Source organism: Aspergillus udagawae (genome assembly GCF_001078395.1).
Source record: "Aspergillus udagawae IFM 46973 DNA, scaffold_7, whole genome shotgun sequence".
Taxonomy (NCBI): Eukaryota; Fungi; Ascomycota; class Eurotiomycetes; order Eurotiales; family Aspergillaceae; genus Aspergillus; species Aspergillus udagawae.
In genome coordinates, this window is record NW_025091270.1 from 785,612 (window position 1) to 802,327 (window position 16,716).

At 49.4% G+C, this 16,716-nt stretch overlaps 8 protein-coding genes across 8 annotated transcripts; 2 read left to right on the top strand and 6 right to left on the bottom strand.

The window, feature by feature from the left end:
- Positions 1-718: 718 nt before the first annotated feature.
- On the bottom strand, positions 719-1,765 carry Aud_008954 (arylamine N-acetyltransferase family protein; the record flags this gene model as incomplete). The annotated part of the gene is made up of 1 exon (XM_043293819.1): positions 719-1,765. The coding sequence occupies one exon, from the start codon at positions 1,763-1,765 to the stop codon at positions 719-721; it is 1,047 nt and encodes a 348-aa protein (XP_043149754.1).
- A 515-nt stretch (positions 1,766-2,280) lies between these two features.
- On the bottom strand, positions 2,281-3,788 carry Aud_008955 (fungal specific transcription factor domain-containing protein; the record flags this gene model as incomplete). The annotated part of the gene is made up of 3 exons (XM_043293820.1): positions 2,281-2,516; positions 2,586-2,789; positions 2,846-3,788. The coding sequence occupies 3 exons, from the start codon at positions 3,786-3,788 to the stop codon at positions 2,281-2,283; spliced, it is 1,383 nt and encodes a 460-aa protein (XP_043149755.1).
- Positions 3,789-4,808: 1,020 nt separating this feature from the next.
- On the top strand, positions 4,809-5,304 carry Aud_008956 (uncharacterized protein; the record flags this gene model as incomplete). Its single annotated transcript, XM_043293821.1, has 2 exons — positions 4,809-4,920; positions 4,973-5,304. The coding sequence occupies 2 exons, from the start codon at positions 4,809-4,811 to the stop codon at positions 5,302-5,304; spliced, it is 444 nt and encodes a 147-aa protein (XP_043149756.1).
- A 2,083-nt stretch (positions 5,305-7,387) lies between these two features.
- Aud_008957 (cupin domain-containing protein) lies at positions 7,388-7,834 on the top strand (the record flags this gene model as incomplete). Its single annotated transcript, XM_043293822.1, has 2 exons — positions 7,388-7,413; positions 7,468-7,834. 2 exons carry the CDS (start codon positions 7,388-7,390, stop codon positions 7,832-7,834), a joined length of 393 nt encoding a protein of 130 aa, XP_043149757.1.
- A 610-nt stretch (positions 7,835-8,444) lies between these two features.
- Positions 8,445-9,470, bottom strand: Aud_008958 (NADP-dependent oxidoreductase; the record flags this gene model as incomplete). The annotated part of the gene is made up of 1 exon (XM_043293823.1): positions 8,445-9,470. One exon carries the CDS (start codon positions 9,468-9,470, stop codon positions 8,445-8,447), a length of 1,026 nt encoding a protein of 341 aa, XP_043149758.1.
- Positions 9,471-10,183: 713 nt separating this feature from the next.
- Positions 10,184-12,160, bottom strand: Aud_008959 (putative C6 transcription factor; the record flags this gene model as incomplete). Its single annotated transcript, XM_043293824.1, has 3 exons — positions 10,184-10,793; positions 10,849-11,138; positions 11,207-12,160. The coding sequence occupies 3 exons, from the start codon at positions 12,158-12,160 to the stop codon at positions 10,184-10,186; spliced, it is 1,854 nt and encodes a 617-aa protein (XP_043149759.1).
- A 1,124-nt stretch (positions 12,161-13,284) lies between these two features.
- On the bottom strand, positions 13,285-14,309 carry Aud_008960 (uncharacterized protein; the record flags this gene model as incomplete). The annotated part of the gene is made up of 2 exons (XM_043293825.1): positions 13,285-13,703; positions 13,844-14,309. 2 exons carry the CDS (start codon positions 14,307-14,309, stop codon positions 13,285-13,287), a joined length of 885 nt encoding a protein of 294 aa, XP_043149760.1.
- A 1,416-nt stretch (positions 14,310-15,725) lies between these two features.
- Aud_008961 (aromatic alcohol reductase) lies at positions 15,726-16,675 on the bottom strand (the record flags this gene model as incomplete). Its single annotated transcript, XM_043293826.1, has 2 exons — positions 15,726-16,592; positions 16,643-16,675. 2 exons carry the CDS (start codon positions 16,673-16,675, stop codon positions 15,726-15,728), a joined length of 900 nt encoding a protein of 299 aa, XP_043149761.1.
- Positions 16,676-16,716: the final 41 nt, after the last annotated feature.

Here is a 16,716-nt window from a genome sequence, read left to right on the forward strand (position 1 = left end):
AGATAAAACCCCCGGCGGCAAAATCGGTAGCACCAAATATCCCCCGGGCTAACCGGAACGCTCACTTAGCTTTAGCAGAACACATCGGGGGTGGGGTTTGGGGGGGGTAACTCCACGCCTAAAGGAGCCGATACAACTCCACCGATGAGGCATACAAGGCAGCTACACGACCGCCTTTCGTGGAAGAAGCCACCATTCTTGCCCAGTTCCGGCCAGGATAACTTGGTGGAATGAATAAGGACAAAGCGGCTACAGTGCACGGATACTCATAGGAGCAACATGTGCTTCTACTTGGGTGGCAAGTCACCCTCAGACGTAAATTCTAGGGCCCCAGGCGTGAACACCATGGGAGCAGGGATACGTTTCGCCACGGCCACACGTCGACTGCATATGAACCAGTCTTCTTACCGACGCGGTCACTACTAACATACGGGGGTACGTGCAGAATGGAGTGCCATAAAGCTGGAACCAGAGCATAGAGGGCCTTTGGGTGACCATGAATCAACTAAAAAAAATAAATGCAATCATAGGCTTAACGATAGTTGCTTTCTCGGCTCTGCCACCTGGGCGTTAATCAACTGTCTGAGTTGTAACATGGTGCATCCATGCACGCACGCAAAAGACACATGTCTAGACCAATCACCAAATTGTGTGAATCACAATGGGACAGGATGGCTGGCATCACGATCATGTCGCATGGTTCCTCTCATCTTAGCCTCTATGCTAATATCCTATCGTCTGGAATCGCCCTCTTCTCCTCGTCTGTCAGATGCACGTTGAAGATTTCAGCCAGCGCCTGCAAACGCTCCTCTTCCGTCTTACACTCCTTGATTACCTTGCGGTTGGCGCCAATGGTTTCTCTGACGGTGTCCTTGAACAAGGTGACATCACCCACAATCATCTCCTTGGCCTCGTCCATGAGCATTTTCGTGCAGGTGACGTATTTGGTGAAGAAGGATCTCGGGTTTGTCGACGTGAACCAGGACATGACTTCGTAGTCTTGGGGCAAGAACTCAGTCTCCGTGAAGCAATAGACCGGCACCCACTCTTTCTTGGCGTCATCAGCTGGGTCGTAGCAGACGTCGAAGCACCACATCTTCGGCGGTCCTATGCTGTTGGCGGAGTTGGTCGCGTACGACTCAGGTATAGACCGTAACTGCACGCGAATTAAACGTGGGGGGATGCTGGTCGTCTCAAATCCGTCGCGCAGCGGAAATGGGAGGTTGGGGCCTTTGGAGCCCATTCCCACGTCCACGACGTACCACTCGTCGTCCAGCCGCACAAGATTGAGCATGTGGTTCCACCCGTCATAAGTCGAGCCCTGATTGCGCCGGACATCTGGGTAGGGACTCATTGCCCGCGCTACGCGGCCTCCGCAGTTGCGCACTTCATAGCCGAGCGAGCGAAGGACGGTCCCGAAAAAGCTGTTGTTCTCCATACATCGCCCGCCGAGCCGCCGGCGAACTATCTTCATGTAGAGCTCCGCCAGGTCAAGCGTCACGGTCTTGTGTGTCGAATAGTGCAGTACGAGATTGTCGAAAGGGACATTGCATGCGTGGTGCCGTGTCAGGGCCCGCAGCAAGGGCAGCCCATGCTCTTTGGTTCCAGCCTGTGTCGCGTCTTTCAGCACAGCCGAGTCCAGGTACTTTTGTGGGAGCTTGATGCACTCAAAGTAGTCGCGCAACTCGGCATCGCTGTAGCGTGGACGGGCGTCCTCGTCCAACGGAAGCTGGGTGAGCACGGTGGGCGCAGAGTTGGATGACATGATGGGGTAGTCTGACCAGTAACGGATGACACTTGGATCATACGGAACTCCTGCAGAACGTTCCCGGGATGGATATTTAGAGTCGTTATAACGGAAGATCTTCTGTGGCCGGACCGGAGATCCGTGAGCAGTGCGAGCAGCGAGTCGAAGGGCATGAAGCGATTCTTACCGAGAGTGCGCGGGGTAATTATACGTCGAACGTGGAGCACCAGGGAGATAAGTCGGGCCAAACCCCGCACGGCGAGTCGCTCAGCCAGGAACCTGGCTACTTTCCGTATAATTTTTCTGTCATTGCCAATGAAGAAGTATACTTTCGATTGATTTCCGTTTATTGTGAAGTAAACACCGAGTAATCAAAGCCTTGGTGAACAGCCAGAAGCGAAGGGAAGCGCCAGCAGCCAGTGAGTGCATCGTATGGTTAACAGAATTCAGAAATTCGGATTGTACCACTTTGTACTGCTCAACTCAGCCTCCTAGATAGACATATCTCAAAAGCCTCCACGAGGAGAGCCATCTTAAAATCCATTGCCCAAAGTAATCCCCTCGACCGGCGATTGATGGAAGCCCTCGAAGATAGAGGGGTCGAACATTTCGGGGGCGACAGGCTGGAATGCCTCCATGTCCTCTACGTTAAGGAGCACTGGCTCTGCCAAACCAGTGGCAGGATCAATGGTGGATTGGCTGTTAAATACTGCCAGATTCAAGGTCGAGTCAGTATCAGAGCGGCCCTCGGATGTATTTAGTGCGGCTCCTGTTACGTCGTCAAAAATAAGCTGTTTGTGATTCGCAATCAGGAGAGCAAATGGGCACGGCGACTAACCTTTGATACTGCACATCCTGGCAAGTCTGCGAATGTATTCCAGGCAACTCAAGACCAGACTGTTTTCATAGTCTAGCTCGTGGAATATCGTTTCTGCCTTACTAAGTAACATCTTCGAGTCTTTGACAGCTGCCTCGTCCACCACGCTCTCTCCATGCTGTGCCCACAGTAGGCGGCCACTGATGACCAGTGAGGCAGTGAAGACTTGTGGGTGTAGCCGGTCAGCATCCCAACGAAGCCTGGCTTTGAAGGAGGCTCACCGTAGTATAGCGTGAAAAACCACACCCCAAGATTATTCTTGCTCATTGAATCCGCACTGATAATGGAATGGACAATTTCAATGGTAAGTTGTGCTGCCCGTATGCATTCGTGGGCCTCTGCCATGGCGAGCTGTATCAAATATGGCGGGCTTCCACCGGCCGCACTTTTCGCCCGGAACAGGTGACGTATGGTGGCGCTGAGTATCTGTTTGTGTATGAGAATCGCAAGATTATGATACCTAAGCGTGAGAATAACACGAAACCGATTCGCGGGAGTATTTTGCGAAAGTACGCTGGAATCCCGCTCGCAGAGATGCAGATACGATGGTAGGCTCGCCGCCCAGACTTGGAGCATTTTCCGGAGGTCGCCTGAGGCTTTGAGTGAAGCTATGTCGTCCGGATTCGAGTCGGCGTTCTCAAGGTTCGCCCCGTACTGATTAACGAGGGACTTGGCCATCACCTGATACAGCCTGAACGAAACAGCAAGGAATTCACCAGGTAAATCAACGCTACCGTGGGGGCCATTCGAAGCAGATGGAGATAATCCAGGCACTAGCTCTCGTCCGGTCATCTGTTCATCTGGGATGCTTGCTGGCCTGCCAAAGGCCACGCTCAGGACCTTGTCTAGACAGTATATTACTACCCAAGTCCGGCGGCGATATTCCTCGTTGACGGAATCGACTGCCCTCCCGCTAGAGTCACTATGGAGTCCTAACGCTATGGCTGACCGGATGACAAGCCCATGATTGTTCCAGGCCTGCACCGAACGCTGAGTCCCCTGGCAGTGGATGACGACGAGGAGCAGATAATGGACCATCTCGAGGCTGATGACACGTCTCGACAGGTCGCCACAAAGTTCCAGGGCCCTCTTATAAACAACATTGGACCTCTCGAAGCGCTTCCTAGCCGATGCAACACGGTCTCTGTCGAAGCTGCTGGCCATGGCGAATATCATATTTAGAGTCCCTAACCAGGTCCTGCGAGCTCTGGTGAAGCAGAAAGCGGCAAGATCGATTGCTTGACCATGTGACTATCCTCCTGCAAGACTCCTCTCTTTGTTAACTTCCCAGGTGTAAAATTATGGCTTATAGTTGCTGCCTGAACATTGATAGCCCGGATAGAGGTCTCGAAACCGAAGTACACTGTTTTCTATAGAAGCGGCAAGGAAAAGTCTAGATCAAGATTTTAGGGTGGAAGCCTTCAAAGTTCCGAGAGCAGAGGGTACTGTACCTATTCAGGGAGATCCACGGATTGCGAACCTATTGGCACTCTTGAAGGAGCGCTGCGCACGGTTCCACAAAGGTCGGAGCAGCAGGGGGAGAACGGAGAAGTGTCGGGTCAGGAGTCAAACTCGGTCATATCTATCGATTCACAACGTCAGATGTCATCCAAACACAAATTTTGAACGTATATCAATAGAAACATGCCCACATCGCTGTTCTCTAGCCTGAGGAGAATATCTGCCGTCTCTTCCACAGTGGGGTACTCGGCGGTAACATATGTCCCCAAAGCAGCACGATTCTGATGCTTCGCCTTAATAAGGGACTGCTTAATATGCCGCATGGATGGTATGCACCAGGTTGCTCGACAGCAGACAAGAGCAGGTGCTACTTTACAATTGAAGAGCCTCAACAACGAAGACAGTGGAGAGAAGCCAGGAAGAAACCTGACTTTGTGTTTATTTCCATACTCACTTTTGATCCATTTTGAGCGCATGTCATGACTCATTACCAGCAGATTTATTTCCCTATCTTCGGACCCGAAGTGGCAATGAGATGAAGCATGGTAAGTAGTAGGAACCCAAACACCACCCCACTGGATGAATGACAGGTGTGGAAATATGCACACCGCTGACACAGCGGACACGGCAACCTGGCGTTGTCGAGGACAGTACAACATAAATAGCGGGTATACTGATCAACCAGCTCCGAAACTTAGGACCTTGCTTCTTACAACGTACGACATGGCTTCCTTCAATTATCACGCGCTCCCTGGCTTTGGAGAAGAATGTCGCGACAAATATGGGTTTAGCGATGCCTGCATCATCGGCAATCGGCTGATCGTCACCGGGCAGAGTAAGTCAGGGCGGAACCATTTCTATGGGTAGGGCTAATTATATTACAACAGCGGGTATGGATCCTTTGACCAAAAAGAGCTCCCCCAATGCCGAGGATCAGATTGCCCAGGCATTCAACAACGTCAATGATCTGATTATCCACAGTCTCATTCAGGAAGGTCATGCCATTGAGGAGGGCCGTACTGGCTGGGATTACGTTGTCAAGCTTCGCGCGTTCTTCGTAGGATTGTCCGGCATGCGCGTGAAAGCACGGGAAAATGTGGTCCACAACATCAAGAACTGGTGTCATCATCACCAGCCGTTGTTTACCATGGTCGGGATCGAAAGCTTGCCATTTCCCGAGCACCTTCTGGAGTTCGAAGTTGACGTGTGGATTCCGTGAGATGGTGCATTCGAGAACACAATTGGGCTTGCTAGCAACTGTATCTCACGGAAGATACATCATGGACTGGATGTCCTCGTGTTGAATAAACCTGGCATGCCAGTCATACCTGATTGATCTATTTTCTCATGTATCTTGTGGCCGCTCGCAAACGCTCATGGGATTTGATAATAATCCTGGCAATCAGTGCTATGTCTAGTACCGGACGAAGTTTGCACCTCTGACGACACTGGCTATCCGAAGCGTCACAATTAGATTTTGAAGTGCCCCTGTAACTCCCTGGAGCCTTCTTAGGTAGTAATATCATCAGCAGCTTCCCCAGAGGTCATTTTGTAACTCTTAGTCTCATTGCCCTCGGGAGACCCGGGGTTGGACCGGCCAACCCAATCTATCAGACTCGAGAGCAGGTGACGGCCTGAACTAACTAGATCTACGTCTTAGGTAACGTGAGAGCATCGGGCCAGGCGGATTTTGATCAGCCGGCCGTAAGTATGGGTCTGATTTGCGCAGGGGAATCTTAGCTCGGGAAGGGTAACATCTCAACTTCCGTGCTGATAAATACCTTCCGGAAAGTCCGGGGTTGATCTGGCTATGAATACGGCGGTTAATTCATAAGATCCGGAGGAACTGAATAACATCTTCCCTTCTATCTCACGGTTGATCGTCTTCACGGAGCTACCATGCTTGTTCTTGTCGCCGAAATCACTGGGAAACTGGGCGGTCGGTTGGCTTCGGCTGCACTCCAGCGAGGCTTGCAAGTCCGGGGACTAGGGCGCAGCCCTGATTGTCTCGACCCTGAACTCGCTGCTAAGCTAGAATCGTTTGTCACAAGTACCTCTTAGTACGACATACCGGCTCTAGAGGAGGCCGTAGCATCCGTTAATGCTGTCGTCTGTGCATTCGCGCCGACACCTGTTTTGGATGTTGAGGGATATCTGCTGCTTGTACGGGTAATTTACCTTCAGTTCTGCCCTTGCGCATCCCTTCGTCCGCGGCTATAAAACCTTCAATATGCTTCTGTCACTCTGTGAGGTCTAATATAGCCTTTATATGGCTGGTTTTCCTATTCCCTCCTAGCATGGCTGAGATGTCGCTGAATGCTTCTCCAGTCTCTCTATATAGAATTTGCCGTGGTATTCTTAGTTGGGTGGTTAAGTATGACATGGGTGATGGTTTCCTTAGCGCTATTCTCACACTTATCATCGTCTCGGAATCTATATAGCTTTCTATAAGGTGCCAGCCAGCAGTGGCCAGCCTGCAACTAGGTAAGGAGGTAGGCGCGCTTTTATGGCAATGGGTTATATAGTTATCGCGTGTGGATGGTGGGCAACTTGGCATTAATTTACTAGAGATGACTGCCCTTTTTACATGTCTTCTATTCATGTTCCTATTCTTAGTGAATGTTCTTTCGGATAGCTATCCTTTCTTATGAGACTAGGCGGCAAAAAGGATGCACTTTGTCTAGGCCAACTACTCCTTTAGCTAGCTTATCTGCTACATCATTCCCAGGATTATCACTGTGTCCTAGGATCCGCTGAAGGTGGACGGGAATGGCTTACAACTTGAGTTCTGAGGCAGCCTGCAGAATGGCATAAATAATCTATTGTCCTACTTATAAGTCCAATCATTATACGGTAGACTCAGCTTCTGATGACTGCAGCCGAAGAGTGTCCAAGAAGAGCCCTTTCCCCGGCTGTTGCTGGAGTGAGCTGATTGACGGTTGTTCGGTCTTCACTTAGTACCCGGATAGGCTATCCATTCATGTCGGGATACCCGAACGTAACCTCGCATACCTGCGCCGCGATCCCCGAATGATCCACATTTCGGCCATGGAACATAAGCATAGTAGACACTCAACAAATACGAACACGGGCCACGACTCGCGCTCATATGATCGGATATCCGTATTTAGAATTTTAAGTTTAGGCACACGATAAACATTCTAGTCTGACGTAGTCAGAATAGCCAGCCAGCAAGGTATAAATATCACCAGTCTCTTGACTCAATATCGATCGAGAAACCAATAAAGTCCAAAGCAAGACCCAAAGAACCCTGCAGAGTCCATCAATCATCAATTATCAAAATGCAAGAACCAACCTATGACCCGAGGTAAGCATCATCTGTCCACACACCAATCTCATCAACCCAAACCAACTCGCACAGCCGGCCCAAGTCAGCCCTGAGCATAGTCTACGCCTACAAGCTCGACAACTGTCCCGGCAAGACAATCGTTGGGTTACGTGTGGAATTCCCCCCCAACGGAACGACCCCACCCCACCGGCATGGCGGCGCCTCGGTCTCTGCCTATGTCCTCAGCGGCACGGTGCTCAACAAGATGAACAACGACCCGATGAAGGTTATCGAAGCAGGAGGCACCTGGTATGAAGCTCCGGGTTGCCATCACCGCATCAGCGACAACGCTAGTGCGACTGAGCCGGCCACCCTGATGGTGGCCATGGTGCTAGACTCGGATGTGTATGACCGTGATGGGGTGGCAGCGCTGATCCAGATCGATGAGGAGTATCGGTAAATAGAAACACCGAGAAAGTCTAGGTACTCTCGGAGAAAGGAGAGCTATCACATATCTTGGACATGTGGAAGTTTACAGAAGAAATTTAGAGATTTTGTCATTGCTAAACATATCAATACTGGCACCCGCCGGTGGTATACCGTATGATGTAGAGTCCACCTGTAACGAGCTTAGGAAAAGATCTAATCACATTTCTTTCTTTCCGAATTAAATATCTCGAGTAATTGTACCAATCTCCTGATAGATCTGCTTCCCCAACCGCCAGTGTCGGCTCGACCAGCTCTCCCCGCAAGAGACGAATCCAGAGGCTGGCATATAAACGATAGACCTATAAAGAGTAGTAAAATATTTCGGGAAAGTCAACAGTTGATCGCATGGCATGTCCTTACACACGGCTGATGTGCAGGGTATTACCACGGCTATTGGTGAGGTAGAGACCAGTTTGCGTCCAAGAACATGGAATGACTAGCTGTTTTTGCGTGGAGAGCTTAACTCAAACAATATTCTTTGACTTTGGACGTAAATTTCTGTCCTTGTTTGCTTTGACCCGCCTACGATCCAGGGACCAGACAGACTAGACCCAGATCAAAAGATGCAGCGATAGGTATCCCTATATCCAAATAACAACCTTCCCGTAGCCAGAAGCCCTTGAACTAACCTGTTCATACGCTTCCTGAGCCTGTGATAGCTCAAACTTTTGCAGCACAAACAGCTTCAACCGGCCTAAGGCCGCCAAGGTCGCCAATTTCCCCAGAGCTTCAGCATCACTCTTAACAATAAAAAATAAAGCCCTCACATCCTCCTTCCCCTTACAAAACCCACACTTTCTATGTTCATTCACAAAACCAAAACTCGCCGAATCAACTGATATCAATGTCCCATATCTCGATATCCAAGACCAACATCTTCGGAGAATCTCACCCCCAACAGTATCGACAATGAGGTCAAAAGACCCTTCGATATTCTCCCCCAAGGCAGAGTACTCTACCACCTCATCAGCCCCCAGCCTCCTAAGAAACTCTCCATTGCGCTCGGTAGAGCTAGATGCAGCCACAACATGCAGACCCGCAATCGCAGCCAGCTGAACCAGATAAATACCCACACCACCAGAACTCCCGGTAATCAAAACCCGTTTCCTAACCATCTCTTCTTTCCCAACAGCATCCGGAAGAGGGAGTCCCGCATGCTCAAACAAAGCCTCAAAAGCCGTCAACCCGCTGAGCGGTAGACAAGCAGCCTCCTCCCACGTCAGGTTTTCGGGCTTCAGTGTGGCCTCGTGCTCATGCACGATCGTATATTCAGCCCATGTTGAGCCTCGATCGGCATGTGTCATTCCGAAGACTTCATCGCCGCGTTTGAATTTGGTGGTGGTGGTGCTATCCTGGTCGACGAAGACGTCTTCTACTATCCCGGAGAAATCGTTGCCTGGGATCGTAAATTCGGTCGCGTATGTTTCGGGCCATGTTAATGCATCGCGGATGGCTGTTGTGGCTTTCACTCTGATTAAAATTTCTCCTTGGCGGGAAGGTTTGGGGATTGGGATCTTGTCTAGCTTCAACGCAGATGGTGGAGCTGGGTTGGTGGGGGAGTAGGGCTTTGAGCCGTTGGGGGCGGGATGAAGGCGGACGGCTTGCATTTTCTGACGAGTCTGAGATGAAGGGTTTGGTGGGGAAATTAAAGGAATGTATGGGGATGGGAGAGCTCTCGTAGATTTAGTAATGCGTTTGAGTGTAGATCGTGGTAATGAAAGTGGGCATTCGTGATGCATATATACATTTAGCATGATTACAAGAGTTAGGAGGCGGAGTGAAGAATAAATATTGAATCAGAATAAATGCTATCGTGGATCATGAGTAAATGCTATTTGGACTCCTACCGGAATTGCTGGCTAGGGAAACTCCCTCCATAGCAATAGCCTATTGTTGATAGCCTACCGTTGATCGATAGGGAGGTCTCCGGGAAAACTGTTGCCAAATACGATTGCCAATTACGGGATTATCAATTTCTCCCTTGTCCTTTGAACCATACAATATGTCTATTAAGCCGTTGTTTCGGTATTTCACGACCTTCACCAGGCGCGGGTATCCGGGTATGAGTGAGCGCGAAATAAGATCCCTCATAGAAAGACATGGTAATGATCGAGTGTCTTGATATTTAAGGTGGACCAAATCAGGTTGCCTTCTCTATCACGAAATGCATGTTGCAAGGGTATTTGTTCATTATCAATCGTTCTATACCAGAGAATGCCGCGGGCAGCAGCGCTCACTGATCCGAGGTACTCAACACAACCACCTCCCATAACATTCATACTATTTCAACAGGTAGAAATAGTAAATATTAAATTACATATTACGACCCTTCGCCCATACCCCACGGGATATCAGCCAGATCACCAAGGCCATACCATCCACACAGATCCTGGATAGAGCTGAGAGAAGAAAGGATATCAGCGTCGCTGCTTAGTACATCCGTACTAGAACTCAGACTTCCTTCTCCACCAGAAGCATGCAAACCTTGGGTGGAATTCGACGCATCGCTATTGCTTTCCACCCTAGACCCAACGCCAAGCACATACTGACCAATCGTCTGTAACTCGCGGACATTTCTCGCTGTTCTCGGCCACACCTCGCCAAGGACCTTGAGACACCCAATGGTCATCCTGATCTGATCTCTTGCGATTGCTAGATCTTTCCCCTTAAATAGGAATCTGCAGGCCGAGAGCAGCGCTAGTGTCCCCTCGCTCACCATGCAGGTGGTAAAAGGGCTGTGGCAGAATTCTTGCACGGGTAGGGCAAGGAGGCGGATTTGTGCCTCTGCAGACCGCAGGACTCGGACGGTGTGTACATTGACAAGATCTGGGGTAGGGGTATCCAGGGGTGCTTCTCGGGCACAGCTGGAAACGTCCTCTATGGCATTGAATTTGAGGGTTGAAAAGGGCCGGTGCAGGCCGATAGTTGCGCTAAAAATTTATTAGATCGTGTAGTGTGCAAGTAGGATAGATAGGAGATACTTACACGTGAATTAGTAGGTGAGCTTGGAACATGAGCTCGTCAATTTCCCCAGTATTTGTCATGACTTGCTTGTAATCCGCCGGTAGTAGAAGTCGCCATCCATCTATACTGCAGTCAGCAGCTTGGATGACATGCGTTGAGTCTTCTTTGACGGCTTTCTTCGGTATCACAGATATTGCGGATGCTGCGCATTGTACGGCGCCGATAAGATAGGCAAAGGAGGAAAACTTGGTGCCCTCAGGGCTGAATTCGCGGCAGTTGAACTCTTCAATGGTTTTGGGCTCGGGAATATTCTGTACTTGAGTCAGCTCTTTAACCTACGAGACACCGGGTTAGAGAAAGCGATGTTGCTAATACTAACCCCGGACTCATACTCAGATTCTTCACAAGGTAACTCGACAGTAGCAGCGATATCCACAACCGCCATGTTCATCGTCCCCAGAGTACCGGCGTAGTACGCATCTACGATGAACAGCATCCACCATGTTCGCCTCCAGCTTTCCTTCAGCACGGGGTCATCGGCTCCGTGCGACGCTGCAAACTCTTGGCGAAACATTTGGAGATCAATGGCAAGCTTGGTTGCACTGTCCATTTCCTTTTTGGCATCGGCCTTATACTCGTACCAGAAGAGAGCCATAGAATATAGAAGGCGACATTGGACCATGATTGGGTCGGATGCGGCCACTTGTGCAAAGCAGGTTTCTGTGTACTCCTGCAGCGGTATTGACCAACCTTTTGAGGTATAAATGTCCCCGATCAAGCGTAGAACTGCAATGAGTGGCGTGAACCTGGGCTGCCTGACCGGGTCTTGGTACATTTTTGCGAGGTGCTTCCGCGGCAAAATGAAGGGATGAGATTTATGAAAGTTCTTGTAGTAAGCATCGACCAGGGCATCGTCCTCGATGCTAATAATTTGAGCTGCGCTCGCTACTATCAATGGAATGTTTGATGTGCCATTACCACTCAGGGTCGTATCGAGAAGGGTCGAGTCCTGGGAGAAGTCGACCTCAGCGGGTTGGACAGCACGTTCGTGGACCTGTCCGTTCGTTGTGAATCGTTGTGGACTTGAGTCGTCAACAGATGAAGTGCTTCTAGGGCCATCAGTCGCAGTGAGTCTTTTGCGACGCTCTGCCAGCGCTGCGCGGTCCAGCCCACCGCGACGTGAGGGAGCATAGCTGCACTGCTTGCCCGCATCAGTGCAGCGGGCGCAACACGGACGTTTGCCGTCGCATTTCAAATGACGTGAGCGGCAAGGGAGACAAGCCAGCGAAGATCGCGTAGGCCGTCTGCTCTGCAAACTCGATGTAGAACTCATGTTGTGTCCGGAGTTTGTGGCTAATAGTTGGTCGCAGCTCAGTGAGAAGTGCGGGTATTCGGGTATCCGATTGAGTTCTGAGTAATCCTTGGCATCTCTTTAGTAGGTGGCCGGTATTTGCCCTATTTGACTCCTGAACATACTTCCCAATCATGTAACTATTTCACCTCGTAATTACATAATATAATCTATCGTGTCTATAGTAAATTTTACAGAACTTTTGATGGACTCCTCCACATTCCTGCCTGTATACGAGATATAAATTCGGATAACCCACGATCTGCATGCACATGACGAGGGGTAAGCACCCGTCGCTAATCCTCTTTTCTCCTCATACGGAATTGATACACCTGACCAGATCTGACTAGTTAGGCCATGGCTTCCCTGGCATCTCTCAATAAAGATTCCTAAAGCGTACGAAGCCCTCCTGGTGGTACCGATCAGTGAAACGATTCCCTTGGGGCCACATTCATATTGATGTATCCATATCCACACCATCCGGATGCCGGAGTCCTCTTCTTTCGTCTCCCACTATTGTCGAATTGCACCATCCAGATTTGCTGTCTCATAGAGAACTGTGTCATTGAGACTGATCGGTTTGACTCGCTTGTCCTCTCCCCAGCAGTAACTTAGAGCATACTACGCCGGTGCGGATTTGAGATTGGGTGTATTGGCTTCCTCAATCAGAGCATCCAGGTGACTGTCAGTCGTACGAAACAGTCTGGTTTGTTCCTGATCTAGAAACCTGTATTGCAGAATGGAAAGCACCGTGCCTAGTGAGCGAAAAAGACAAAAGGTATATTTTGCGTCAGTATTGGCAGTGGGATTGAAGAGCGAGCGAGCGAGGAAGACCTCTCCTCCTCTGACATTTATAGACTACCGCTCAGTACGGATAGATATAGCGCCAGTTAAAGCAGACGGACCCAATGTCCGGACCGAAAACGTGAGACGCTTAGGGGCAATGGATTGGCTACGTCACAAGGCTTTGCAGGGCATTTCTAGCTCACGTCGGAAAGATACAAATTCCTCACAAGGATCACACCCGCCAACGCCGAAGCAGAACAGGTCTGGTAGCTGTCCACCACATAGTTGAGGATACTCAGGATGGCAATGTAGATGCCTGATCAAATGAAAGACGAGGCGATGATGGGCACGATCCAGTGCACGGATCGGTAGCTTGTCCAGCCGAACCAAAAGAGACTGATCGGAATAAATATCGCTCCTAGCCGGGCCATCCACATGCGTGCTTCGGGGACGCCCTTGCCGTCGCTTTCTTTGACTCGGCGCAGGTAGTACCGTTCTTGGAGGGGATAGAAGCAGAAGGCGATGATGGGGCCGATGGCCATACAGAGGAAGGCGAGGCCCTGCTCGCCGATGTTGAAGCCGTGGCCCTTGCCAGGACCGAAGACGACCGGGAAGGCCTCGTTGAAGAGATAAACCAAGCCGTAGAGTGCTTGGTAAGATGATTGACTAAGGAGCAGAATTTTCGGTATTACGATCGTAGTTGTGTCTCCGAGAGATGAGGAATGTGGGTTAGGTCTCACTGTGGAGTTGACGCAAGGGATATAATCAGTCAATAATGGGAGATCCCTAGAAACCGTACTTAAATAATTCAAATAAAAGCAGCTCAATCATCGCAAAAATCAGATTCTTTCTAGTGGCTTTTGGACCAATATCTCCGACTGTCCGCCACCACCTTCTCCTCCCATCCACTCACCGGCCCAATAACTTCCACCTCAGTCTGGCCACTTTGGAAGACCGTCCGACAAGGCAAGTCTAATGTGAGATTCTCGGGATTTCCCTCCCCGACAATGCCTTGCAAGGCTTTCTCCGACGCCAGATACACCAACCGTCCGATGTTCGCCCAGTAAACCGTGCCCGCGCACATCGCACAAGGCTCCCAGGTGGAGATGAGCGTCGACTGGGCGAGATACTCGCGCGCGAAATTATCCGCCGCGTTGCGAGCCAGTTCAGCTTCGGCGTGTCGGACGTGCGACAGAGACAGAGAGGACATCACAATGGTGCTATTATCTGGCGCCAGCAGCAACGCGGCAAACGGTCGTTTCGAGTGGATATCTTGCGCTGTTCTTTGTAACTCTAGGCATGCAGCGGCGCCGGCAGACAATTGTTGATCGGTTAAGGGAAGCATGGTGTGAGGACAGGGTAGATTGAAAACTGCGATATCAAATATAGTTTTCGATCGTTTGAGAGAATATCCATGGTTTTTAAATCGTGGAAAACGGCGACTTCCGATATTATCTCCGCACGGTCGAGAGTCGTTATTACAGGATGAATTGTAATTATGAAATTGCTCCACACTATACATTACACGATGAGCCGAGGTCAGAACCCATCGTGTATCATTGCTGATCAGTACAAGCAAAAGATCGGGCAAGAGGATGTCTTTCAACTTTCTGTCGCTAGCGATTGTGTTGATCATCGCAGGAATTGATGAGCTCCGGCCAGGAAATTTCTTGTATATTGTACACCATTACATACCCAGAATCTGCTCCATCTGATAAAGGACAACAGTTGCAGCAAATTAGGTAAATGAAATATCTCTTAACTAAAGGGCCTGGGAGAAAAAAAGCGTATGAATGAGTAGCATTGACTTCTCCCCTCTGGAGTAGCAGTAATGGTGAGACAGCCTTGTACTTGGAAGCTTGGGCTTAGATATGATGTAGAAATCAGGATGGTCAGAGATCTCTTCAAATCAAAGAGCCTACAATCGGCAGCATCTGTCTAGAAGAGGGACTTTCACCAACTGATCTATATTAAGACTGAACACCATACGTATTAGCTTATTGGTACCGACTGTAGTAGGACGTCTACAGCTTCATCATCAAGAGGTAGAAAGACGCATCTAAATGCAGCAGAAAGATAAATGGTCCTCATTAGGGGAGGTGAAGGAATTTAGAGTCTTTGCCGATGTCTAAATCAATGTGTCATATAACTAAAGGCATCGGATGGTGACATAGCTCGCTCTGACAGAAAAGAAGCAATCATCCTACGCAAGTGACACGATCTACCACCACTTCCTCAAACCACAGCACTTGACTCAAGTCATCATGCCATTGATTCCTTGATGAGGAATATCAACAGCTATTAGAACAGTTATGCAGACCTGCACAAAATTGCAAATGGCTGCAGGTAACATTGATCAACGCCCTCCTCTAGAAAGCGGTGCTAATAAAGAGTTAGCTGTCCAATCAACTCAAGGTCAACCAAGTACCTACTGATAAAAGCTCATCAACAGTGGCGTTTACTAACCCGTGACAATTACCACAGAATGTTTCACTGTTGGGGATCCTCAATGAACAAAAAATCAAGGTGTATTAACGTCTGTTACTGTGATCAGACATTCTTAGAGATAATATCCTAAAAAGTAAAGGCACTCCAAAGTTGAGCAAGGAGTAACGTCGGGCCAATCAAATTATAGTAAAATGCAATCAAGCTCATTCAAGTAGAGGTCATAGCAATTGCTGTCTGCGCTAACATACAGGGTTTATTGAGATTTCTAGTCACTTGCTGCAAAGGGGTCCTTCTCAGGTCCTACCATTCTACTCTAGGCAAGCTTCTCGGCGATAAGCTTCTTAAGGTCTGCTGGTGTCAATTGTTTGATGCCCAGCAGCTCATTATCCGTCACATCAAATGCCCCACCATAAGTATCACCAGCGAGCGCGGTGCCTTTCAGCAGTTTCATGAAAGCCGGCATACTGAAGTCACCGGCACCAAATTGTTCCAGACTTTCCTGCAAAAGCACGCTTGTCTGCTCGTTGGTAGTCCTCCACTTGATATCAGGCCTAAGCTCCTTTGCAAACCCAAGCACTTGGTTTTGAGTCAAAATTGCCTCTGATATGCGTATGACTTTGTTCTTAGTGGCGTCAAAGTTTTGTAGGATTGCAACGATAGCTCTCCCAACCACAGGCAAGGAGGTAGAACTGATCCGATTGTCGCCTTCGTCGAGCATGGTCACAGCATGGTTCTGAAAGTCCAGCAGAATTGGAGTGTTCAACACAGAGTCCAAGAAGGCGCCACATGCAAGAACTGTCCATGACAACTCTCCAGCTGCTGCCTTTTCCTGGAGATACTTCCGAATCTTAAACATGGAACTGTAGAAGGGAAAATTTTCGAGCTTCGGATTGGTGGTAACGCTGCCAAATTCAGAAGGAATAAAACGTTTCACTCCTGCGGCAATGGCGGCGTCGATGAGCACAGTTTGATTGTCGACCGCTGCACCACCCACAGTGGATACGACAGCGTCAACACCTTCAAGGGCAGCGGTCAACGACTTCACTGAATTGAAGTCAACTTCGAAGACGTTGATGTTCGAGGCATATGCTCCAGGTTTCCGAGAACGAGTGAGAATCGAGACCCGAAAGCCTGCATTGACAAGTGCTTGGAAGACGTAGGGTCCGAGGGTGCCAGAAGCCTATAGGAAGTATCAGCCATTGGCTCTTATATGTTATTCGGAGTGCTTACACCAGCTATCGCAACAGTTTCAATCTTAGGCATCGTACTTAAAACCAGTGTTATTGTGAGAGCGCTTCAGAGGA